At 38.4% G+C, this 26,212-nt stretch overlaps 1 protein-coding gene across 3 annotated transcripts in view; it reads left to right on the top strand.

Moving 5' to 3' along the window:
- Nucleotides 1–22,998, top strand: part of Car1 (carbonic anhydrase 1) — a 42,152-nt gene extending 19,154 nt beyond the window's left edge. The window contains exons 2-8 of one of the 3 annotated variants that reach the window (NM_009799.4): nucleotides 10,804–10,864; nucleotides 11,286–11,483; nucleotides 12,876–12,994; nucleotides 18,309–18,404; nucleotides 18,979–19,041; nucleotides 21,653–21,808; nucleotides 22,560–22,998. In NM_009799.4, the coding sequence (NP_033929.2) occupies nucleotides 10,828–10,864; nucleotides 11,286–11,483; nucleotides 12,876–12,994; nucleotides 18,309–18,404; nucleotides 18,979–19,041; nucleotides 21,653–21,808; nucleotides 22,560–22,676 (786 nt within the window). In that variant the 5' untranslated portion in view covers nucleotides 10,804–10,827 and the 3' untranslated portion in view covers nucleotides 22,677–22,998. Of the gene's footprint in view, nucleotides 1–10,751; nucleotides 10,865–11,285; nucleotides 11,484–12,875; nucleotides 12,995–18,308; nucleotides 18,405–18,978; nucleotides 19,042–21,652; nucleotides 21,809–22,559 lie in introns of those variants that run through there. The other 2 variants (XM_011248137.1, NM_001083957.1) reach the window with 2 other exon arrangements.
- Nucleotides 22,999–26,212: the final 3,214 nt, after the last annotated feature.

Raw genomic sequence — 26,212 nt, 5'->3', positions numbered from 1 at the left:
ATGAATGTGTCTGGAGGATATCATTCTGAGTGAGGTAATGCAATCACAAAAGTGAGTTCACTTGATATGTACTCACTGATAAGTGGATATTAACCCAGAAACTTAGAACACCCAAGATACAATTTACAAAACACAAGAAAATCCAGGAGTACCCCTTTATTTTATACGCTTTAGATTTAGGACCACATACCTATTGTGCTTAGTTAAAAATTAAAGCTGTAAGCCACCCACATCTGTCGCAAGTGCAGCATATGATTAATGGCACATGTATTTTCCCTTCTCTTCTATTTTGTGCAGATGTTTTCCCTTGAGTTTTTGACCACTGGAGAGCTCAGCATGCCCATTGTTCCTGGCACAAGTTGGCTTGTTCTCTTTCCCCTGTGGCTTAAATTCCTGTGCACAGTTTTCTTCCTAGGTATAAGCTCAGTCTCTAGTACAAGCTGTCACTTAGCCTACCTGGACTCAACTATGGGAGGTAACAAGTCCTAGGACACAAAGGATAAGAAGTTCCTGGCCTGAGAACTGGGTTGACCTAGCAAACAGGAGACAGGCTGATTGAGAGCTTGAATCCTGAGATAGGCAGCAGAAAAAGCTGTGGCATAAGCCAACCAAAGGCTGAAGAACCAGGACTAAGGTTCAGAAGTTCTGGTGTCCAAGACAAAACTGAGATCAAGTATAAGTGTATGGGTTCAGTGCTCAAGCTAACTTAAATCTAGTTTCCAGAAAGGCAAGCCTGCATCTGAAGTGTGCCCCTGACAGGTTTGAAGCATTTTTCCCCTTTGAAACACGTGATACAACAAATATGATTTTCTCCCTCTCCATATTCACTAATATCTGGCCCAGGTTTTTAACCCCATGAAGTTATGGGAAGGCCATTGAATTCTAAACAAGCTTTCTCCAGTCAGTCCTGGACATTGTATTGAGTGATTTAGGCACATCTATGCAGATAGGTGACCTGGTAGTATCAGTGAGTATATATCACAAAATCGACCCTTAGGTATGTTTAACAAATAAAAAAGTCAGTACTGGAGACAGCAAGCCCCCCCCCACCCTCCAAGCCATACTACTGTGTATAGCACTGCAGATATAGCTTGTCTATACAGTGCAGTTCTGTAGCATATGATAACAATGTTGGTAAAGGGACACTTATATCAGCTTAGCACAAACATCAGGAATATCACTACTCTTGCCTCCAAGTAGTCCACAGAAGCAGGGAGAAGTAGAAGCTTTTCAAGCTTGTTTTGGAAGATAGGAGTAGGAAAGAGAAGGAAAGCTAACTATAAATCAGTTACTTTGGGCTGAGCACCTGCCCTGTCAGTCTCAGCTACATCCAAATGGAAAAATGGGTGATCTAGGATTACACCAGAGCCATGCCAGTAGTCACAGTACTGAAAGGTCACATCTATTATGGTTGGCACTTAGCCCCTAGGGCTGTACTTTGAGAAGATGTCATAGTCATCTCATGCAGAAGGCACGTCCATCATGCCAGAATGCTGCTGTCAGTATTTGATCTAATAAAAGATACTCTATTCCCCTTTCCTTCAAATTCATTAATATCTAGCTACTGCTAAACAGCAATCATGTTTTTCCTTGCTACTCTACATTTCCATTTTGAGCCCTGGAATAATTCAGCAAAAGTGTGTTGTTTGGCTCTGGCTTTGAAGTTACAATGATTCATTCAAAAACATTTATTAACAAAAATAAATCTTTCAGTCAGCCTATACCCAGGGGTGGCTTCATATGACTGATTTGTGCTGTCTTGGAAGAAACCACTGGCCCCTGCTGATAATACCATGTGCATCAGCAATCAGCAATTGAATGAGAACTTCAAAGAACATTCTTAAAACAGAAATTAAGATAGAATAAGCAGCAACAGCTGGTGCCAGCTGTGTGAGCAACCACATAGTAAAATCTTATCTTGAAGAAGAATTTATGAGAATTCTCAGAGCCCAGCACAGGAGCAACAAAAGGCCTCATTGTAAGAATGTCCGGGTGAGCCCTGGCTATCCAGCTCCCCTGGTGATTACCAACTGGAGGCATCAAGAACAGAGCCAGGAATTTGTCTGCCCAGATCAAATCACCCCAAGAGGTCCATAGTTATAAGGTTCACTCTAACTGGAACATGGTTCTTAACCCTGGGGCTTTTAGTGTTCTTTTGGGTTCTATGGGTGTCTATTTGAAAAATATCATGGACATGAACAGGATAGGTGTTTTTCATGGAGTTCTTTCTCACCAGATTGGTTCCGGTGTCTCTGGGAGGTGATGGAAAGTGAGGGCCCTGGCCAGCCCCAACCCCTGGGTCTGTAATCCTTGGGAGGTTGCACAAAAGTTCTGTGGAAGTTTACCAACTCATTAAAGGCAAAGTTAGGAACAGTCTTAAAGATATTACAGCAATATCAAAGTACTGCACATTAAGGAACTGTGGAACAGGCCAGATACTGTCCCCAGGGCATTCAGCAGGGATCCTGCCCTTTGATACCTTTCTGGGAACCCTGAAGTTCAGAAAACCACTCCATCATAGTCACGGTTGAGAGCTCTTGCTGACATGGCCTAATCAGATTATGTGATTGCATTTTAAATACAACAATAACCATGGAAAACAAAGGAGGAAATGTGCCCTGCTTTCCCTATAGAGGATTCACTTATATAAGAAAACTTGAAGCACTCCGGCATTCATTACCTAAGCCACTATTTATGTCTGTCTTGGAGTTCAGTGTATACTCTGTATATGTAGGGGCCACTCCATTGCCTGGAACAGCTTGCAAAAAAAAAAAAAAAAAAAAAAAAAAAAAAAAAAGTAGAAAGAAAAACAAGAGTTCAAAACAAGAGATATCCATTTTTAACTAAATTAATTCTTTCGAGTAAATTTTACCTAAGAAAGACAGGGTCTCAAGGAGATAAAGGGTTCTGCAACCCTATGGGAGGAAAAACAATATGAACTAACCAGTACCCTCCAGAGCTCGTGTCTCTAGCTGCATATGTAGCAGAAGATGGCCTAGTTGGCCATCATTGGGAGGAGAGGCCCTTGGTCTTGTGAAGATCATATGCCCCAGTACAGGGGAACGCCAGGATCAGGAAGTGGGAGTGGGTGGGTAGGGGAGCAGGGTAGAGGGAGTGTATAGGGGGCTTTTGGAGAGGAAACTAGGAAAGGGGATAACATTTGAAATGTAAATGAAGAAAATAATCTAATAGAATAAAGAAAGGAAGGAAGGAAGGAGGGAGGGAGGGGGAGAGGAGGGAAGGGGAGGGGAGGGGAGGGGAGGAGAGGAGGAGAGGAAGACAGGGTCTAAAAGGACATTCATTTAAACCTTGTTTACTTTGCCCTCAGCTAAGAGAACAGAAACTTTTCCGGACACCTTCTGCAATGACTCAAATGTAAATGTGTTTTCTCTTCCTGTCCAAAAAGAAAAAAGAAAAAAAGAAAAAGAAAAAAAAAAGAAAAAGAAAAAGAAAGGAAGAAAAAGTATCTGTCATTTGCCCCTAGACCTAGAAAAAAACTAAAGAAAGCTTTTGTGAAGCTGTAGGAAAATGTCCTTACCAGCTACACTGGGATCTGGCAAGCACTCTTTGCTGGGTTTCTGCACAAAACAGTAGGACATTGAACACTGAAGGAAGCTGGGTGCATGTGTAAGCAGTGGCTCAGGTCACTGGATACACCGCTGTGGAAGTGTGTACACTCATGGTGTATGCTCCTGTAGGGGAGACAGTGGCCCATATTCACAGACAGCGCCAGGAAAAACACTAAGCACCAAGGAGCTAAGATGGTCTGGGTCAACTCTGTGAATTTACAGGACTCTACAGAGACCAATCTGAGGTACTGACTCCTTGTTCAAATGAACTCTTTGGTGATAATGACAGAAACGCATTTGAAGAAAGGTTGTTGTTATGTAACTTTGTCAGAAACTCATGATAGTGAAAAAATTTCTTCAGATAGTTTGAAGATGAGGTTCTACATCTTATGTGAATAGCCAACCCTACACAGGTAGGACAAGCCTGTCATCTGTGAGGGTCTCTTCCTTCATTTTGAAATTAAAATACTAATGATACTTCTTTCACCACACAGAATACTTAAAAATTACAAACAAGGCAATGCAAGTAAAGCTATAGTGACTCAAAGTAGCTTAAAGCAGCTTGTCACCTTGCATTCACCTTTAAAATAGCCTCTTAACAAAAATAAAATAATAAAATAAAATAGCCTTTTGAGATTATACTTACCTCACCACCCCTTCCTCTCAACACCCACTATGCCTTCTTCCTCTACTCTCTTTCAAATTCATGGCCTGTTTTTTTTTTTTTCAGTTTTGGCGCGTGCGTGTGTGTGTGTGTGTGTGTGTGTGTGTGTGTGTGTGTGTGTGTGTGTGTGATAGAAATACAAACTGCTCAGTCTGTATAATGTTAACATATATATGTGTGTGTGTGTGTGTGTATATGTGTGTGTGTGTGTGTGTGTGTGTGATAGAAATACAAACTGCTCAGTCTGTATAATGTTAACATATATATGTGTGTGTGTGTGTGTGTATATGTGTGTGTGTGTGTGTGTGTGTGATAGAAATACAAACTGCTCAGTCTGTATAATGTTAACATATATATGTGTGTGTGTGTGTGTGTATATGTGTGTGTGTGTGTGTGTGTGTGTGTGTGTGTGTGTGTGTGTTTGTCTATTGAATAACTGACTGGTGTGCTTTTCTCTGAGGAAAATGATTTCTCCAGCTCTCTACATTCCACAGCTGCCTGTGTAGGGCCAACACCTCCTGAGCTTTCCCCCTTGAACAACTAGCATGTCAATTGATATTATCTTTTAAGTCCAATTAGAGAGCTGTTGGTTACTAACAAGGTATGTATGCCACTACTTCACCCTCACAGATTTTATGCCCTGCTGGTTGTTGCTGTGGTTTGTAGGCATCATTCCTGGGTAGGACTATTGGTGGCTTCCCTTCTTGGAAGCTTGCCCAGAACTTTCTGGTACCATAAAGAATAACCCTTAGGGAGGAGCTTTCAGGTTAGATCCGGTGCAGGGGCCTCTGAAACCTATGCCCAAAGTGCATGTCATCTTCAGCAACAGAGATTTATCTTTCATCTCTGAGGACAAACACGGGCAATATCAGTAGCCTCTAATGTTTTCAGAGTCTCTTAGACACTCTAACCAACCATCCAAAGGACGGCTTCTAATACCTGGTGTTGGGTTTTGGTTAGCTAGTCCATGGGAGCACTGTCAGCCCATATGGGAAATTGTATTTAAACTACATAAGTATACAAAACTAATATGTATTAAATGTACTGGCTTGTTAACCATATATGTATACTCAGCAACTTGGTGAGAGCCTTGTATTCATTCAAACATATCTCTTGAAAATTTGATGAGAGGGATCATTCACGTAGCTCCCACAGACAGCTAATGGGGCTGCCAATACTTATGAAACACACTTGATATTTGGGGGTCACTCACTGCAGCTACTGTTATTTCATAGGAGTGAGGAAGGATAAGACTTCTACATGAGCACTTTTGTAAAATCACCATCAGGTGAACCTGAGACAGGCCTTCTGACAATTAGACAGTAAGAAACATGGGATTTAAGAAAGTACATATTTAATTGCCCATGTATTTTAGGAATCTATTATGACTGGATAAAAGAGGTTATGAGCTAATAATGGTATTGGAAGGCAGTAAAATTGTTTTCTTTTAATCTCACGATGACTTTAGACAGAAAACCCAAAGAGGAACACGAGAGATGTTATGACAAAATCACTGATAAAAATGCCCTTCACCTTGCTCGATATTTACACTTGAAAACTTATCTCCTTTTAGAGTTGCTTGTGGTATTTAATTTAAGCTGTGGTAAGCAGAACTGTTGTGCAATTGTTTGGATTTGAGGCCACATGCAATCACTACAACTCTCTTGCTTTATGTAATTGTCTATTTGTCTGGGAGTTAAAATCAGACTCTCTCTTCAAGGCTTTACTCGGTGGTTTAAATATATTTTATGTCTTATGAAACATTTCTCGTATTTTATTTTGCTATGAAAAATGTTGATTAATGATGTCATTTTGTTAGAGGGCACATTAATTCCTTATCAGTTATAGAAGCTAACATACAAATGCTATTTCACTGCTTTAAAGATATATATGAGGGTGTTCCAGTCAACAGTGAAGACATTTCTGGTTATTACCTTAAGTGTTTAAATATCCATACTCTCAGAAGGACTTTCCGGCTGGTTATTTTAGTAAATGTGAGAGTAACTAAATATATTCAAAATTTAAAATTTTCCATAATACCAAATTACAAGATACTATGCATTATTGTAATTAAAAGTTTTGGATTAAAGAAGTTATTTATGTAGAGCTGAACTGGTTTCTAATTTTAAATATTCACTCCCAAGTTCAAAATTTACCCTCAGAAGTACTGTGTTCTAAGATATAAGTATGTGTGTGTTTGTGTGTGTGTGTGTATGTGTGTGCTAAAAATTGTCTTTAATCACAATAGAAGCCTTTAAAAACATAGATTATAAAATTGTACATTATACAAATCCAAACTATAATTGAAGAGTTCAATGTTGACACATAAAGTGTCAAAATATTTGACCCTTGTGAGGATCAAAGTTCTCACACTCCCAGAAATGAATGACAGGGGCAGGTGGTCATTTCATCCTCCCATTAACAGGAGTGTGAGAGAAGGTTCTTTCTCCTTAGTCCAAATGTGGTCAGGAGTTCACCTCCAGCAAAGCTCATTCACATGCTCACATATCCGCTCTGCACACACCCCTGCGTTAGATCAGACAGCCTTGCTGAGTAGCTTGCATGTCACATCTTTATGAAAATAAAATAGCTGAGGTTTAAAGGAATCATTCCGTGGTTCTCACTGCCAACATTGAGCACCATTATTTTCCAGACATTAAAGGGAGAGAACACAGTGGTAAAACAGTAACTGATCAAGGTCCTGTCCTCACAGAGCTGTTCTTGGAGAGACTGTTGCCAACACTGAGCAAGTGCAGACTGGGTTCCTTCATCCACAGAGAACGGAAGCAGGATGCACAGCTTTGGAGGATTTCAAACGTTTTGGAGCATTTGCTCAGATATGAACTAAGTAACAATAACCCAAATCCAATCTTAATTCAAAATCTGAAATTATAAAGTAAATCTATTAATTTCAGAGTATGACCAAAATAATTTCTAATGCCACAAGTGGCACAAACAAGACAGGATGGTATAGCGGAGTGGCAGAGGATGAAGAGACACAGTGGAGGACATGGCAGTTAAAGGTGAAAGGGTAACATTCAGCTACAAAAACCCTGACCCCAGGAGGCAGGTCCACAAGAGTAACAAACAGCCTTAAGATGATCATTAGAAGAATAACGTTAGCAACAGATCTTCAATGTACATAGAGAAAGAACAATATAGTGGAAGTGGTATGTCTAAAATTCAGGTAACCCATTTTCATTGATTTATCAATATTCTTACCTGTGTCAATACAAACATGTCCTGGCAAATGAAACTAAAGCGATTTTTAAAATTTTTCATTCTATTTTTTTTAGCGCCTTGGGTTGGGGGGGGGGGGCAGACCTCTAGTTTTTATTATGTTTTAAAAGTAAACCACAGACTGTACAGCTAAATAAACTGGAATGAATATTAAGTTTAAATTTGGAATTAAAAATAATTCCTTGGTATAGAAAGAAGAAAAAAAACAAAACAGATCTGGGCTGTGGGCATAAACAGAAGCTAATTCAAAATGCTTGCCCTGCTTCTTGAGTGAGCCAAAATTCATGGAACAGGCCTATCATTCCAGCTACTCAGGTAGCTAAGGAGAAGGCCACAGCTGGGTAACACAATGAGTTCAACTCATTGAGCCTTATCCGAAAATTAAAAGCAAGAGAAGAAAAATAAGCAGAAGATTGCAAATTGGCAAAAGAGCTTACCTACCACAAATGAGTTCACAGGTCAATCCTTAGCACTAAAGAGTAAATAAAAACTAGAGTTCATATTCATCTAACACCTAGGGTCTCATCTATAAAGATTGAATGAGATCATTACTTTAAAGGGCCTAAAAGATTGAAAGCATTTTATAAACAGTATTCCTTTCTAGCCTGTACTGCTTCTGTGCAGCATGACTATATAGTGAAGTAGTTCTTATTAATGGAAAATTTTAGCACTCTTGAAAGTTCTTACTATTTTTTAAGGATTCATTTATTTTATATATGTGAGTATACTGTCACTGTACTCAAACACACCAGAAGAGTGCAACAGACCCCAGTACAGAAGGTTGTAAGCCACAATGTGGTTGCTGGGAATTGAACCCAGGACCCCTGGAATAGCAGTCTAACCACTGAGCCATCTTTTCAGCCCAACAGTTCTTACTTATCAATTAGGCAATTCTCTAGGAAACTTAATCGTGCAATTGTCCTTTGCTTTTCTAAAGACTGCAAGTTTTGTTCCATTAACTCAGTTGATTTATAATCAAGATTCAGGAGCATATGGCTTCCTTTAAAACAGTCTGAAAGGAAAAGCAAAAAGCTTTCTTCCATGTGTCCATTGATGGTCTCAGGAAATAAACTGTCTAGAAGAGCAAAGGCTATATACGTTGAATATCTTCCTAGAATGTAAGGCAATGCAAACATTGTAATCCTTGGTGTGTATAGTGGAAGCGATCTCTGGATCAAAGTCCAATAGATGAAAAATTAAACATCTTGCCTTTAGTTTAGACATAAAAGTAAGAGAGTCAGTTTATGAGAAGAAAATAATGATAAAGGTTAAGTGGGAGTAGTGTTAGGGTTGAACCCTCGTTAGGTTTTACAACTCTCTCTTTCTTTCAGTCTTTCCTTGTAGGAATGCTTGAATATTCCCTGAGTACATAATAAAATAAAGGGTCATGAAGGTAGGAGTCACAGAAGTTTTGTCCCTAAAACTTTAAATGAATTGCCATGCCATATAAATGTTAAGTCATTCCTACACTGAATCATCATGTAATAATACAAGAATGCTTTTCCTTTACAAATATATTGATTAATAAAGTAGTTCAATTTACTCTTTAAAGAGATGATGAAAGGATGTTCTTTATACATAGACAGGAATTGTAGAGCAAGATGTCTGTGATTAATGGTGATAGATTGTGTTCTTAAAATGAAGAGTGAGCCTTAAGTCACAAAACCCCTGTGGGTAATGTGATCATTAGTCGGATTTAAATGTTTTATAAAGTACATGTACTCTAAAGTATCATGTTGTATATGAAAAATACACATTGATGTCCATCAAATTAAAAAAATACTAAAATTTAAAGAAAAATAAGCTCCCTTGCAAGCTGTGCCTCCTGGTGTTATAGGATGGAAACTGTGGCCTCCTCAAGTCCTAGACATTCATGAATTGCTGGCCACTTTTCTCATGAGGCAGAACACAGTCATCACCACAAAGGAGCAACAGCATAACTGGCAGGCCTGGCTAAACATGTTTCCTAGTGCATATTATATTCCTTCATGGGATGTAGCAGATCAGTTCTGCAGTGTAGGGGAGAAAGGCACTTGTTATTTGGGAAGCTTATGGTTCTGGTGCTATTTCCAAAGAATGTTATTTGGAGACTTGAAAAGAAAGGCTTGTCTCAATTCTGACACATCCTGGTCAGCTTCCTTTGCCTCCCTAGAAATTGTTTGCAACTTCTCACCACTCATGGTGCATAAGTGAGCAAGTTGAGTTTTCACCTTAGTGATTTTATGAGCATGGTGGATGCAGAAGCAGTATTAAAGAATATGAGACCATGCTTGACCCAGAGTGACACTTGCGACAGTGGAGTGAGGGAGGCAACTGAGTAGATGCTGAGATACTCACATGCACTCTTTAGAAAAGCAATGCAGAATTGTGTAATTTTTTCCTAGAGGATTGCCTAATTGATAATAGTAAGAACTTTCAAGAGTGCTAAACTTCTATTAGTAAGATCTAGTTCACAGTTATTCATGCTGCAGTGTGGCCATGGAGGAAGAGAGTACTGTTTACTGTTGACTTCCATCTGTTGACGTCTTACTACCTGTGATGAATTGCTTCAACTTGTCTCAGCTATGAAATGATAATTCTTACTTTATAGGATTTTTATGTGTGACAGTAAAATAAAGTAATATGGAAGTGCTGCATAAATTGCAGAGAATGATAAAGAGGCCATTGCTTATTCTAGGTGGAAAATATTCCACCATATTCAACATTGATTATAATGTTTTATGAATTTATGAATTTCATTATTTCTCAGAATAAAAGAACTATTTCTAACCTGACTGGCTATTATTGTCCTAAGAGTTTACATTAGAAGAAAACTTCACACTGGAAAGATCTTTGGAATTCATCTATAAAATGTATCATTATGAATACCATTGTCTTATGGATAATTAATTACTAGTTCTATTACCTGATTCTAAATTAACATCATGATAGTCATTCAGTTCTGTCCATAACCATGCCAATTTATTTCATATTAAATTAGTGTTGCTAACACAGCTTAGTACTTTTATTCAAAGAAATTTGATAAGATTTAGTCAATAGTCAGTCACATCTTCCACAAGCATAGGAAAACAAGACCAGTTTAATAATATCTATGATTTTGATATTTCATTTTTATATTACAATAACATAAAACAATTCATGCTGACCTACCCCAATAGACATTTTACAATACCATTTTATTTTATGTGTATACTTCCTGATGAGCAAAGTTGATGAAACAGTGAACTATTACAGGAAGACAAGCTTCTATAAAAGCCCATGGTGTCACTTAAGATCTCTGCTGCAGGTGTAAGTGCAGTTAGTCATTTCACATATCATTTCTCTTTACAGGAATCACAACCTAAATAAGAGAAAATGGCAAGTGCAGACTGGGGATATGGAAGCGAAAATGGTAAGAGTATTTCTTTTACATCTATCAAAATAGTAGTTTGTTCTCTTTTCTAGTAGAGGATGTATTAATCAGTTAACATTACTGTACATTCACAGGTTAATGGTAAGAGTCATTTTTGAATAATTATAATATTCTTGTATATATTTTTAGTAGTTGGTCTTTGAGCATAAAATTTATTTGGTATGTACATACTATTTCTAACTATGATTGTATAAAGAGCATGATTAGGCCTATATTGTTGATATGGCCAAATATACTGTTTATTAACCTAGTAACAAAAGATACATTTTAAAGTACTGAATGCCATTTAACAGATATGAATAAAGCATAATCTAATAAGCAAACAGTTAGTTGAAGTCCTGATACTTGACATGAAGCATGCTGTGAAATGGTGGTTGCATGGATGTGTTTGTTCATGTAGGTCCTGACCAATGGAGCAAGCTGTATCCCATTGCCAATGGAAACAACCAGTCTCCTATTGATATTAAAACCAGTGAAGCCAATCATGACTCCTCTCTGAAACCACTCAGCATCTCCTATAATCCTGCAACTGCCAAAGAAATTGTTAACGTGGGACATTCTTTCCATGTAATTTTTGATGACAGTAGCAACCAATCTGGTGAGCTCAAAGACTATTATGATACTTGGTTTCTTGGAACTTACTAAGTGAATTTATTTTTTATTGAAAAGATATTTTGCTCTTACATAATACAACCTGACCAGTTTTGCTTCCCTGTACTCCTCCAAGTTCCTTGTCACCCCCAAGTCCACTCCCTCTCCAATTCCCTTTAGAAAAGAACAGGTGTCTAAGTAACAATGAAACCTGATACAACAGACAGGGAAAATGCCCTCAGATTGAGGCTGGACAAGGCAACCAAATAAGAGGAAAAGAGTCCCAAGAGTAGGCAAAAGAGCTGGAGGTCTTCAGAAACAAAACAGCATACCATGCATTTTGCACATGTATTTGTTTATCTCAAAATTGTAATATCTGGGAGGAATTGTGGCTTCTTGGAAGATGGCTTGCAGAGCTCCTAGCTCTGTTTTCTCTCTGTCCTTATCAATAAGCCATTCAATCTATTTTGGGCATTCCAGAATCTTTGTGCTCTATCTGAATAAGTAACATTTCTTCAAAAGAGTATAGTGAGCAGATCAGTATGGGCACGAAACCAAAAGGGCAAATATTCTAAACAGAACGAGAGTAGATGAGCTCAATGGTGAGACACATGATGCACAAACTCCCCTCATACCCTAGACTCTGGCTTGTTCCTTGCCACATGGTCATCAGTATTTATTGAATAAGGTGTTAAATGTTTATTCTCTAAGAGTTCCAAGGATGTAAATTAAAATGCTTGCTGTACTTTCCTAATTTTAACTGTTAGGCACCATAGTGGCTTGCCCATTAAAACACCGAGTTAGGTCTAGTGTTGTGATTGCTCAAGTAATCATATGATTGGACAGACTCCAAGGCTGGACTGTCATTCAGACCAAACATTTTTAAAGTGGCCTTGCCTGATAGGCAGTTTCTCTTCATCCCTTGCCAGGAGGCTCTCAACCAAATGTTCACTCTACATTGTTATATCTTTACTATGTATATAAAAAACGTGTGATGGGAGGTTTTTAATTGATAGAAATTGCTATAAACTGTGACACACATTATGCACTAGTACAGTCTAATGAATGAATAAACTTGCAAATTAATGGATATCCAAGGAAAGCTCTGTGATCACACAACTTATTCCCTCTGAAATATGTCATTTTGGTAACATGTGTAGGTAACTTTGTGGTTCCTTTCCTAGAATTTGTATACATATCTTGAGCTGTATTAGTGACAACATAATCAGGAAGGCACTGTATGTATAATAGTGGGATATGGAGTAGGGAAACACAATGAAAACATAACTTTGGCACCCACTGATGTTTATTTCCATCGTGCACAAGGCAATGTAACATTGGTTTATATTAAAGATGAACTAGAGTTCACCTGGCTGACAATAACTCTCTTTCATTTCAGTTCTGAAAGGTGGCCCTCTTGCTGATAGCTATCGGCTCACTCAGTTCCATTTTCACTGGGGCAACTCAAACGACCATGGCTCTGAGCACACCGTGGATGGAACTAGATATTCTGGAGAGGTAATGCTTAATAACACTAAGAGCTAGTTTATGAGAGTGCCCTAGAAATATCTCTGGTAGCTACAGAAGCTACTCTCAGAACGCTTCAAAGGTCAGACCACGCTGGTCGTTATATGAATGCCTAAATCCATTAAATCAGACACAGTACACCATAATTTGCAATGGATACTTTTCTATAGAAAGAAATACCTTAACTTGTAAAGGAGAGTTTCTGAAAAACTTTGACATCTTTCCAGCTTCAAGGATTGTCCTATCCTTTTAAAGACTCTGACTGAACTGGACATGCCACTGAGCTTCATTTATTTAACTTCCCAAATTTACCAGTAGCATGTATGTGTGCAGACAAGAATACTGGAGTATCATAGGAGAAAGTGCTGGACTTTAATCACAGAGCTAGGCTTTAAAGATTGCAATGGAGGAAACTGCATATGTGTAAGTGAATATGTACATAATTGTGAAAAACTGAACACACGTACATCAAGCTGAAAACTTTCACCTTTAGTAGAGATAAAAATGATAAAATATTCACTTATTTGTATGAATGCCTAATATCTGTATGTAACTATGATTACATATAGATAAGATGTCTATTTTCATTTTAACTTAGTAAAATGAATATATGAGTTTGAAGATTTTTTCTTTTTTCTTTTTAATTTATTTATATTTCAAGTGTTATCCCCTTTCCCGGGGATTGATATTGTTCCCCGGTTTCCCTGAGTCCCAGAAATCCATCTCTCCTCCCCACACTTTAATAAGGGTGTTCCTCTACCCACCTATCCACTACCACCTCCCTGCCCTCAATTCCTCTACACTGGGGCATCTATCGAGCCTTCATAGGACCAAGGAACTCTCCTCCCATTGATGCCTGACAAGGCCGTCCTCTGCTACAATAGCCTCTGGAGCCATGTGTACTCCTTGGTTGGTGGCTTAGTCACTGGGAGCCCTGGGAGGGGGGGGGAGTCTGGTTGATTGATATTATTCTGATTCCTATGGGGTTGCAAATCCCTTCAGTTCATTCAGTCCTTTCGTTAACTCCTCCATTGGGGAGCCCACACTCAGTGCAATGGTTGGCTATGAGCATTCAACTCTCTATTTATAAGGCTCTGGCAGGGCCTCGCAGGACTTATCTATTTCAGGCTCCTTTCAGCAAGCATTTCTTAGCATCCACAATAGTATCAGAGTTTGGTGACTGTATCTGGGTTGAACTCTAATGTGGGAAAGTCTCTGGATGGCCTTAACTTCAGTCTCTGCTCTGCACTTTGTCTCCATATTTGCTCCAATGAGTATTTTGTTCCCCTTTCCTCTGCTTTCAAAAAGCTTTGCAATTTTATGAGATCCTATTTGTCAATACTTGATCTTAGAGCACAAGCCATTGGTCTTCTGTTAAAGAACTTTTACCCTGTGCCCATGTGTTCCAGACTTCTCCCCACTGTCTCTTCTATTAGGTTCAGTATATTTGCTTTTATGTGGAGGTCCTTGATCCACTTGGACTTGAGCTTTGTACAGGGAGATAAGGATGGATCAATTTTCATTCTTCTACATGTTGATTGCCAGTTGAACCAGCACCTTTTGTTGAAAATGCTGTCCTTTTTCCACTGGGTGGTTTAGCTCCATTGTCAAAGATCAAGTGACCATTAGATGTGCTGGTTCATTTTGACTCTTCAATACCATTCTACCGATGAACCTGCCTGTCAATATGCCAATACCATGCAGTTTTTATCACAACAGCTTGAGGTCATGGATGTTGATTGTCCCAGAAGTTCCTTTATTGTTGAGAGTAATTTTCATTATCCTGTTTTTTTTTTTTACTCAAATGAATTTGAGAATTGCTGTTTCTAACTCTATGAAGAATTGAGTTGGAATTTTGATGGGGCTTGCATTGAATCTGTATATTGCTTTCAGCAAGATGGTCATTTTTACTATATTATTCCTGCCAAGCCACAAGCATGGGAGATCTTTCCATCATCTGAGGTCTTCTTTGACTTCTTTCTTCAGAGACTTGAAGTTCTTGTCATACAGATCTTTCACTGGTTTGGTTAGAGTCACACAAAGATACTTTATAGTGTTTATGGCTATTGTGAAGGGTGTTATTTCCTTAATTTCTTTCTCAACCAGTTTATCCTTTGTGTAGAGGAAGGCTACTGATTAGTTTGTGTTAATTTTCTATCTGGCCATTTTGCTAAAGTTGTTTATCAGCTGTAGAAATTCTCTGGTGGAGTTTTTGGAGGTCACTTAAGTATACTATCATATTATCTGCAAAAAGTGATATTTTGACTTCTTCCTTTCTGATTTGTACGCATTTTACCTCCTTTGTTGTCTAATTGCTCTAGCTAGAATTTCAAATACTGTATTGAATACATAGGGAGAGAGAGTGAAGCCTTGTCTAGTCCCTGATTTTAGTGGCATTGAAGCTTGCTTTTTTTTTCCCCCATTTACCAATATATTATCATTATCCAAGTCAGAAGATTTAATTCCATTTCTTTTAAAAATAACTGCTTGGCATTTCAAGTTGTTTGAACTTGAATATCAGAATTTGTTTAACTAGTCTTTTTAAAGAAGAATTATAATGTCTGCTTATTTTATTCCACTGTGAGTTTTGTTTTTAATTTTATCAAAAATGTTTCAATTAATACATTATGCTAGTACCTGAAGTACCAATGGAAGTAACTATATAAGAGAGATTTTTTTGATTGAACAGGTTATAAAATATATGCAATTTATTGTGGTAAAATTAGATGCTGAGGAAATAAATACAGATACAGCTTGGGGTTTTTTGTATTGTTTAAGGTTAGATAATGCCTTTCAGTATTGCAAACATCTATAAAAAACTATTTTATTAGATATTTTCTTCACTTACATTTCAAATGCTATCCTTTTTCCTAGTTTCCACTCTGAATCTCCCCTATATCCTCCCCCTGCCCTGCTCCCCAACCCACCCACTCCTGTTTCCTGGCCCTGGCATTCCCCTGTACCTGGGCATATAATCTTCTCAAGACCAAGGACCTCTCTTCCCATTGATGGCCTACTAGGCCATCTTGTGCTACGTATGAAGCTAGAGACATGAGCTCTTGGGGTACTGGTTATTTCATATTGTTGTTCCTCCAATAGGGTCACAGAACCCTTCAGCTCCTTGGGTACCTTCTCTAGCTCCTCCATTGGGGGCCATGTGTTCCATCCAATAGATGACTGTGAGCATCCATTCTGTATTTGCCAGGCACTGGCATAGCCTCACAGGAGACAGCTATATCAGGATCCTGTCAGGAAAATCTTTCTGGCATATGGAATAGTGTCTGGGTTTGGTGATTAAAAAACTCTTTTCTAGTTTCCCCTCTGCAAATCTGAAATTAGACTAAAGATGAATGGAAGCCTAAAATATTAGATTTTAGGAAGGATACCTGTGAGTATTCATCGAATCCAAATCAGAGATTATATTCACTCAACTAAGTTGATAACAATTAATCTAAACCAATGACAACTATTTAGTCACAAAGTCCAATGTATTATTTACTATTCAGCTCAAAAACCCATGTGGGCTACATACAATGTTCAAGAGTTGGTGCAGGTAATGAGTGACAGGTTTAGGCTCCTCCCTTGACCTTCATGGAGTAAAAGCTGAGCCACTTATTGCTTGTATAACTCTTCTCATTTACAGAATTGGGTACTATAGCATTAATCTCCTTGTACACTTACTGAGAGAATACTTACAAGGCACTTAGGCCAGCTTCTACATTGTAAGTGCTCAATACCATCACTTCTGCAGGGGAAAAGCATGCGAATCAATGCCAGGCATTAAGTACACAGTACCACATGGCAGTATGGGTGCTCACATAGAATTGTCTCCAAGTGAGAAGAGTAGTGGATTATGAAACAACACTTTATTTAGGGATGAAAAGTGGTCCCTCTCAAAAGGAGTATTCTAATAGTTCTCTTTTTTTATTCCTTAACTATTTATTGAGTGTTTATAATATACTAAATATTTATTTTTTAAAGGAACTGAGTGAGAATCTGTATTTTGTAGGAAAAATAAATTGTTTTAGAGAAGGGAGGGAAGAGAGAAGGAAAGAGAAGAGGTAGAGAGAAAGAAGAGATCAGATAATTAGTGTGGAAATAAGATTTGAGTTATGGTAGTCACTTTATATTGGGTAATCGGTTTAAGGCATGGCATTTGAGTTCAGTAGAGACAAAAGAAGGAAATTCCAGGTCAGCAGCTAATACAAAAATCCAAGTTATGAACAAATGAGAAGGTATACTCTGCTAAGCAAGGAGGCCAATAAATGTGTAAATTATGAGATTTGTAATACCCGTGCTACTTTTTGACTACACTCTTAGGTGTGTAGTGTTATCTTTCTAAGAGGAGAAAAGGACAGATGTAGAATGAGAAGGTGAGCCTTTCTTTGGCCATGTGACTCCTCAGACTTCTCTTAGACACTCACATGGAGATACCAAGACAGTATTGGGAATACATTCAGGTACACACTGATGTACAAGTCTAAAATTCCATCAGGAGTTTTGACTGCAGAGTTTGACTGAGAGGATCCTGGGAAAGACACTGATAGGCCCAAGCTTCCAAACAAAGAGCTTCTTACAAAGCTATCTCATGTAAGAGAAAATGATTTCACCTGTTATCCTAAAGTTATTTTACCCACCAAATTAGGGCTCTCATGAATTTTATCTCCCTGTGCCAAGACATATCTTCAAATATAACACATTCACATGTAACTCATCGTGCATCTTTCCCTTTGCATCAGTACTTGTCACAAATGTATCCCGTCCTGCGGGATTCAGTTATTGGTGGGTGCGAGGGGGACCGCAAACCTGGAAGGAAATGGGAGTAAAAGAAAGAAGAGTCGGAGGACCAAGTAGATTGAACCTATCAAGGTCTCGTTTATTAGGCTGAGGTGCCTTCTTTTTAAAGCATACATCGCGGGGAATATGGGAGGGGTCGAGGGAGAATTATACAAAGAACAAAGAAGTGGGCATCTGTTGACATGGGGGCCAAAGTCAGGCGCCAGGCAGCGGGCACTCTGGATCTTATCTCTGGAACATTGATCCTCCTCGACAGCCTTGGGGGTCAGGCTGGGCTCAGGCCTAACTCATGTCCTTGGATGTCATGGGAACTCAGGAAGAGATAGGGAAGAGGGGACTGTTATTCAAATCTAGCAGCCTTAGGTGTTAGGAAGAGAACAAGGAGGAAAGGGGGGGTGACAACCAGCTCTCAGTACAAGGCCATTTGGCCTGCTAGGAAGATTGTGAAGGGCTCACTTTCTCACGGGATGGTCTCTGACACAAATGATTTACATGTCGCCTCTTTCAGCTTCACTTAGTTCACTGGAATTCTGCAAAGTACTCCAGTGCTTCTGAAGCCATCTCCAAGGCTGATGGCCTGGCAATCCTTGGCGTTTTGATGAAGGTGAGTTTGCGGGTGCTTATATCACTCTGTACTTGATTTATAAAATGGTAGATAGCCTGAAACTTATAGTTTTAATTTATATATTATCATTGAAGAAATTCTCTGATAGAAGCCATCATCAGACTGGGTGACTAAGTGACTTTGGAGATTACAGTAATTGGAGGTGACTTTCATCAAACACTTATTTAGAATATGACAAAAATGAGTTAGTTATAACTAACAACAAATGAAAATGAAGATGTAGTTTTGTGTCATAGTTTTGATAACCATCTAGAGTTTGCCTGATATAGCTTTCATCATCTCATTCACCATTACATTTAGTCAAGTTTTCAGTTTACTGTGTGTGTGTGTGTGTGTGTGTGTGTGTGTTTTATTCATGAGGAATTTACAGAGTACAAGATCCCATAAATGTAGACACTTCAAAGAATTTCCTCTTTGGAGCAAAATAAAATCCCCTCTTCCTCTCTTCATTTATGTTAATTGAAAAATTATATTTTAACTAAAGAGTATTTTGTGAATCACAATCTCAGTCTCATACTTTCTTTCTTTTTTTCTTTTTCCTTTAATTATCTAGGTTGGTCCAGCCAACCCAAGCCTGCAGAAAGTACTTGATGCTCTAAACTCAGTTAAAACTAAGGTAAATTAACTAAGCAAGCTAATTTAATTCTGAGAACAACAACACACATAAATGCAGGAAACATTCAGCTCCCTGTTTGGAACAGGAAGCATTACAATGGGTGTAGAAGCTCCCGATCAAAAGGTACCGTGGAGCTTGCACTGGAGAACCTGATGCAACAATTGGCTTGGCCTTGTTTACATGACGATTGCTCCTTCCAGCCATGGACAACACTCAGTCATTTCTAGATCTCTTAAAGACTGATCACACTCTAGTGAAAGATTTCTGTTTAATAAGCTGATTTTTTAGTAGTGCAAAAATATGGGCAGAGCATATTTGAGAATTATGATTCTGAACTAAACTCAGAACCCTGAATGGATTTTCTGAAATGCACATCCTTAGTGTTACTGTTTTTAACATTGAATCCTAGACCAAAGGTCAAGGTGATTTGTCATTTTCTTTCACAATGTGGAAAGCTATTCTATCTTTATGTAAAGTAAGTTTGTTTTGTGCTGAGTTTATAAAATAGTAAATTTTGTGTTTCTATCTATCTATATCTCTATATATTATAAAGTGAGAGATGGAATATTTTTGAACTCTACTCCAGAGTATCAAAAATACATATAATTAAAGTAGAAGGAAGTAATGAGGAGAAATGCAGGAAATATATACAAGTGATAACTAAATACAAAATACTATTTTATCAATGAATGAAAATTTTATTCTTTGCAATAAACAGCAGCAAAAAAAGAATGATTTAAGGAGCTTTGGTAAGTAAAGGTGACACAAATACAAAATGTTATCAGTGGGACTGACAAGATGGTTCAGCAAGTAATGCTGATTGCTTGAGCCATTAGAACTCACACAGAAGCAAAAAAAAAAACCCTAAGTCCTATAGATTGTCCTCTGACCTCCATATATGCATGCACATACGTTTGCCAGGACAGATGTATAATTGACTAATTAATAAGAGGGAGAAATTCTTTTAGAAGCTTAGAAATTATTGTATAGATGTGGAAGAAAATATTTGAAAACTACTTATAATAGTACAAGAGTAAATTTGAAAAGTCAGACAAAATGAATGGTAATCATTAAAATATATATAAAATTATAAAATGACCCAAAATAAAACTAAATGGATCAAAACTCAAAGAATAACTGAAAACACAGTAAAAAGATGTATCTACTAAACAAAATTCTATGCCCTTTCCAATTCATAAGAATGTTTATTCAACCTTAGAGAAACCATCAAGTGGAGCTGGGGACATAAAGCATTTTCCATGCACGGATGAGGGCCCACTAACACACCAGGTGCTCATGGTGTCTTGCCCATAATCCCAGAGCTTGGAAGGGAGAGAATTGCTTGAGTCAGGCTGCCTAGCTACACCAATCTTAGCTGAGAACTCTGGATTCAAGTGAGAGACCCTACACATAAAATACTACAAAGAGCAATCCAAGAGTCCAGCCACCAACCACATGTCTTTACATGCATACTTACACACATGCACACATGCCTGCGTGCATGCATGATTGAGTACATAGACACACACGCACACAAACCACACACACACACACACACACAAACCACACACAGATAAACATGCAAAAAACTATTAAGTTACAAAAAACAGAGGAAGGTGTGATCATGCAGTATTATATAAACATTTGTCCAGGTGAGGGGCCAGACAGAAAACTCCTCATCATATTAATGAAACCTGCCTCATAAACTGGGTGAAGAAGATTGCAAAACGAAATTTGCAACACAGCCTTTTGTAGTAACATGGCTGAAATAACTCTGAAAATTAATTCTAGCAAATCATTTGGAGCAGAATATTGACAATTTTCAGATTTTTGAAGAAGTAGAGGTCCCTCTAGAAGCATGCAGATGGCTTAGTGTTAGAACATCTTTTAGTAGATGTGTTACGTTATTCAATTAAAAGGAAAAATTCATATGGTCAGCCTTTCCAACTGAAGTTTTTCTATCGCAATTAAGAAAAAGAACTGTGCAGATTCTACCACAGTCACAATTAACATTATAATTATAATTTTAAGCATTCAACAAGAACAAAATACTAAGCTAAGTACTGGAAAAACAAAAACAAAATCATCATTATGTGCAGATGATACGTTAATTGTGTTACCTGGAAAAATTCAAAGTAATCAACTAAAAAATAAAATTGGTGCAAAGGTTGGGAAGAAGTGGTCATACAAAAAATTAGCATACAAATCTAACTTCATTCTAAAAAACCAATTAGGAAAAATCATGGGAATAAGTAAGAGTAAAACATAAGTGATAGACTTGTTGGTGAGTGTATTTGTCTCTAGAACAAGACAGAGTAGCATTTCTAAACAAATTAAAATGTTTCCTATTGAAAATTAAGTATCCTTATGATAAACACCAATTACAGAAAAGTTCTAGCTTTTACTTTCCATCCACCAAATAAAGAGGAAGACTGATGTCCAAAACATTCACATAGTATTTTTCTGACATTTGTATTGTTAATATTTACAAACATACCAGTCATGAAACAAGTATAGTAGAAGAATCAATTTAATGCAGCTAAACTCTCTAGATAACATACACGAGGGTATATAAATTCTATACCATGATATCTACTGCTTTTGTTTTCAGGGAAAACGAGCCCCATTCACAAATTTTGACCCATCCAGTCTGCTTCCTTCATCTCTGGATTACTGGACCTACTTTGGCTCTCTGACTCACCCTCCTCTTCATGAAAGTGTGACCTGGGTGATCTGCAAGGATAGCATCAGTCTAAGCCCAGAGCAGGTATCAATCGAATGGGATTTGTTTCTTGGGAAGGATCTCTGAGTTTAAAATAATAATAATTAATAATAGTAATAATAACATCTATGCAATAACTGTTTTTACTGTAGGCATAAAGCAAACATATGAGATTCTGAGTTCTTGCTGATCTTTATAAAGAAAAGTCAAAACTTGTTAGGTAGCAGGGAATTCTGAAGCAGTGAACACTCCTTGGAACTTCCACCTTATCTCTTGGGTGCTCTACCTTCATAGTGGCAACATAGTTTTGGTTTCTCCAACTAAGGTTTCTAAATATGGTTACTGTTTCTAAAGATGCTGCTTCTGGTTGGTGGAACAGCTCCTGTCCTGTTACTCACAACATTGGGCCCTGCTGTTAACTGATGTGTGTTAAGCAGAGCCACTTTACACTGAGCACTACTCCAGGCCCTTTGCATGGGTTAACACATTGAATCTTACAACCACACCGAGAAGGAGATGCTATGTGGAATTAAAGGAACTGAGCTGACATGCCACTTGCACAAGCTCCCCAGATAACAAAGAGAAAGCTGGTGTTCTGGCAGAGTCAAGTATTCCTCATTATACAAAATACCTGGTGCAGAGACAGGAAAATGAGTACATTCTCCTGAACCCCCTTTAAGAAAGCCACCTCTGTCCTCAATGGTTTTCCAAACAACAATGCATTAACTTCATTGGAAACAAAGTGTTTTCTGGGACTTTAATATTTTTTCACTTTTTAATGTGTTACCCCCTACAGCTGGCCCAGCTCCGTGGTCTTCTGTCAAGTGCAGAGGGAGAGCCTGCAGTTCCAGTTCTGAGCAACCACCGTCCACCCCAACCCCTGAAGGGCAGAACAGTCAGAGCCTCATTTTGAGTCCCAGCAAGGAATGAGTCCTCAATTAGGACCTGGCCCCCTCTACAGCAGCATCCAATAAAGGGATCACGATTAAGAAACAGAATTATGTCAGTGCTAAGACAGTATACCTGCAAATTTAATCCACAGAACTAAAATGCTTTCATTTTAATTCCTGATACTTAATGCAAATACTCTATAAGTTTGCCTACTGTAATTTTTATGCATTCGTTTTTGCTTAAATACACCTTTTTGTGGAATCGTTCATAATTACAACTAAGTGATTCATTCTCTTTCTGCTCTCTTCACTTTAAATAAACCAATAAAATGGCTTTACCTCCTCTTGTTTATTGTGCATTTATTTAAAACCATTAGGTTTCTCCTCCATTTATAGTCATGATTCTTAAGTGACTTTGGGTCTTTTGTTTCAATTATATAATTTGTAAACTAAGAGCAGTCAAGGATGAAATACTGACACATCTATTTGAGTTAAGATGGTCTCTGGATTTAGTGCTTATGTGCTTATTGCCTTCATCTGTGTGTTCTCTGATTACAAAATTAAATGAATGAATGAATGAATGGTGCCTTTTCATATAGCAAGATGGTGCTTCTGGACATTATTTCTACTTTCCCCACAAACATTAACAATGTCAATGTTTTTCTGCCACCATTATAACTGACAGGCTTGTAAGGCTTGTCTCTATTTTAAAACAGATAGAGGCTGGGAAGACAGATCAGTCAGTAAAGCGCTTGCCACTCAAGTACAAAGACCTGTGATCAACCCCAAAACCCAACAAGAAAAATATAGACATGGTGGCATGATTGTAAGCCAGTGCTGAGGGGGTGGTGACAGGAATGTCTTGGGGGCTTTCTGGCTGCTGCAGATTGCTTGTATATGTATGGTGTGTGTGTGTGTGTGTGTGTGTGTGTGTGTGTGTGTGTGTGTGTGTGCCTGTGTGTGTGTGTTTGTGTGTGTATGTGTGAGTCTGTGTGTCTGTGTGTGTGTGTCTGTGTGTCTGTGTGTGTGTGTCTGTCTGTCTGTCTCTCTCTCTGTGTCTGTGTCTGTGTGTCTGTGTGTGAGCAGGTGCATTTGTAGGTCATAGGTCAATATCAACTCCATCCCTCGTTTCTTCTGTATTTTATTGAGACAGGTCTTTCCTGAATCTGGGGCTCAATCAGTTGACTACATTGTCTAAACAGGGTCCTCCTGTCTCTATCTCACCAATGCTGGGTGTTAACTGGAAAAAGGCTGCCATATCCAGTTCTCATGTGGGTACAGAATATCTGAATTTAAGTCCTTATACTTGTGTGACAAGTACTTCACAGTCATAATAATGCCAATTTCATCATCCAGGGACCTTCCCCACCAGAGGAGAGGTGGCCATCTGGGAGGGCTCTGACAGCCAGAGCAGGTGTCCTGGATCTCTCTGAGACCAGTCTGTGCAGGTGAACATTTGACTACAGAGGGTGAGCAAGTAGACTGCAGAAGAAACACAGCTTCTGGGACAGACCCCATTCTGAGCTCCAGACATCCAGTCACCTTCTCAGCCAGAGAAGAGGTGGCCGCCTGGGAGGGCTCTGAATGCCAGAGCAGGAAGGGAGCCATCTTGTGTTCCAGGTCCCTATGAGACCAGTCCATGCAGGTGAGCACTCAGACTGCAGAGGAAACACATCTTCTGGGACAGGCCCTGTTTCAGGCCTTCATCTTCAGCCAGGAGGCAGACCTGAACACCAGACCTCTGTGCACCACCCTGCAAGAGGAGAGATTGCCTGCAGAGAGTGCTATGACCACTGAGACTCAGGAGGGAGCTGGTCTCCCAGGACTGCTGACAGAGGCTAACAGAACCACAGGAGAAACAAGTTCTAGCCAGAGACAACTATAACAACTAACATCAGAGATTACCAGATGGCAAAAGGCAAACATAAGAATCTTTCTATCTTACTAACAGAAACCAAGACTGCTCACCATCATCAGAACCCAGCACTCCCAACCCAGCCAGTCCTGGATTCCCCAACACACCTGAAAAGCACCTAAAATCATATTGTATGATGCTGCTGGAAGACTTTAAGAAGGGCATTAATAATGCATTTAAAGAAATACAGGAGAACACTGCTAAACAGGAAGAATTTCTTAAAGAGGAAACACAAAAATCCCTTAAAGAATTACAGGAAAACACAATCAAACAGGGAATGGAATTGAACAAAACCATCCAAGACCTAAAAAAGGAAGTAGAAACAAAAAAAGAAAACCCAAAGTGAGCCAATTCTGGAGATGAAACCCTAGGAAAGAAATCAGGAATCATAGATGCGAGCATCAGCAACAGAATACAACAGATGGAAGACAGAATCTCAGGTGCAGAAGATTTCATACAGAACATGGACACAACATTAAAAGGAAATGCAAAATGCAAAAAGATCCTAACTCAAAACATCCAGAAAATCCAGGAAACAGTGAGAAGACAAAACCTTCAGATAATAGGAGTAGATGAGAATGAAGATTTTCAACTTAAAGGGCCAGCAAATATCTTCAACAAAATTATAGAAGAAAACTTCTATAACCTAAAGAAATAGATGCCTGAGAACATACAAGAAACCTACAGAACTCCAAATAGACTGGAACAGAAAAAAAAATTCCTCCCAACACATCATAATCAAAACAACAAATACACTAAATAAGGATAGAATACTAATAGCAGTACGGGAAAAAGGTCAAGTAACATATAAAGGTAGGACTATTAAAATGACACCAGACTTTTCACCAGAGACTATGAAAGCCAGAAGATCCTGGATAGAAGTTATACAGACCCTAAGAGAACACAAATGCCAGCCCTGGCTACTATACCCAGCAAAACTCTCAATTACCATAGATGGAGAAAACAAAGTATTCCATGACAAAACCAAACTCACACAGTATCTTTCCATGAATCCAGCACTCTAAAGGATACTAAAGGGAAAACACCAACACAAAGACAGAAACTACACCCTAGAAAAAGCAAGAAAGTAATCCTTCAACAAACCTAAAAGAAAACAACCACAAGAACAGATTCCCAACATTAACAACAAAAAAATGACAGGAAGCAATAATTACTTTTCCTTAATATCTCTTAATATCAAAGGACTCAATTCCCCAATAAAAAGACATAGACTAACAAACTGGCTACACAAACAGAACCCAACATTTTACTGCTTACATGAAACCCACCTCAGGGAAAAAGACAAACAATTCCTCAGAGTGAAAGGCTGGAAAACAATTTTCCAAGCAAATGGTCCAAAGGAACAAGCTGGAATACATATTCTAATATCAAATAAAATTTACTTCCAAACCAAAGTTATAAAACAATACAAGGAGGGGCACTTCATACTCAGCAAAGGTAAAATCTACCAAGATGAACTCTCAATTTTGAATATCTATGCTCCAAATGCAAGAGTATGCATATTCATTAAAGAAACTTTAGTAAAGCTTAAAGCACACATTGCACCTTACACAATAATAGTGGGAGACTTCAATACCCAACTCTCACCAATGGACAGATACTGGAATCAGAAACTAAACAGAC

Source organism: Mus musculus, chromosome 3 (genome assembly GCF_000001635.26).
Source record: "Mus musculus strain C57BL/6J chromosome 3, GRCm38.p6 C57BL/6J".
NCBI classification, from domain to species: Eukaryota; Metazoa; Chordata; class Mammalia; order Rodentia; family Muridae; genus Mus; species Mus musculus.
Note: the sequence above shows the minus strand (reverse complement) of the source record. Positions and strands in the feature narration are given on the sequence as shown.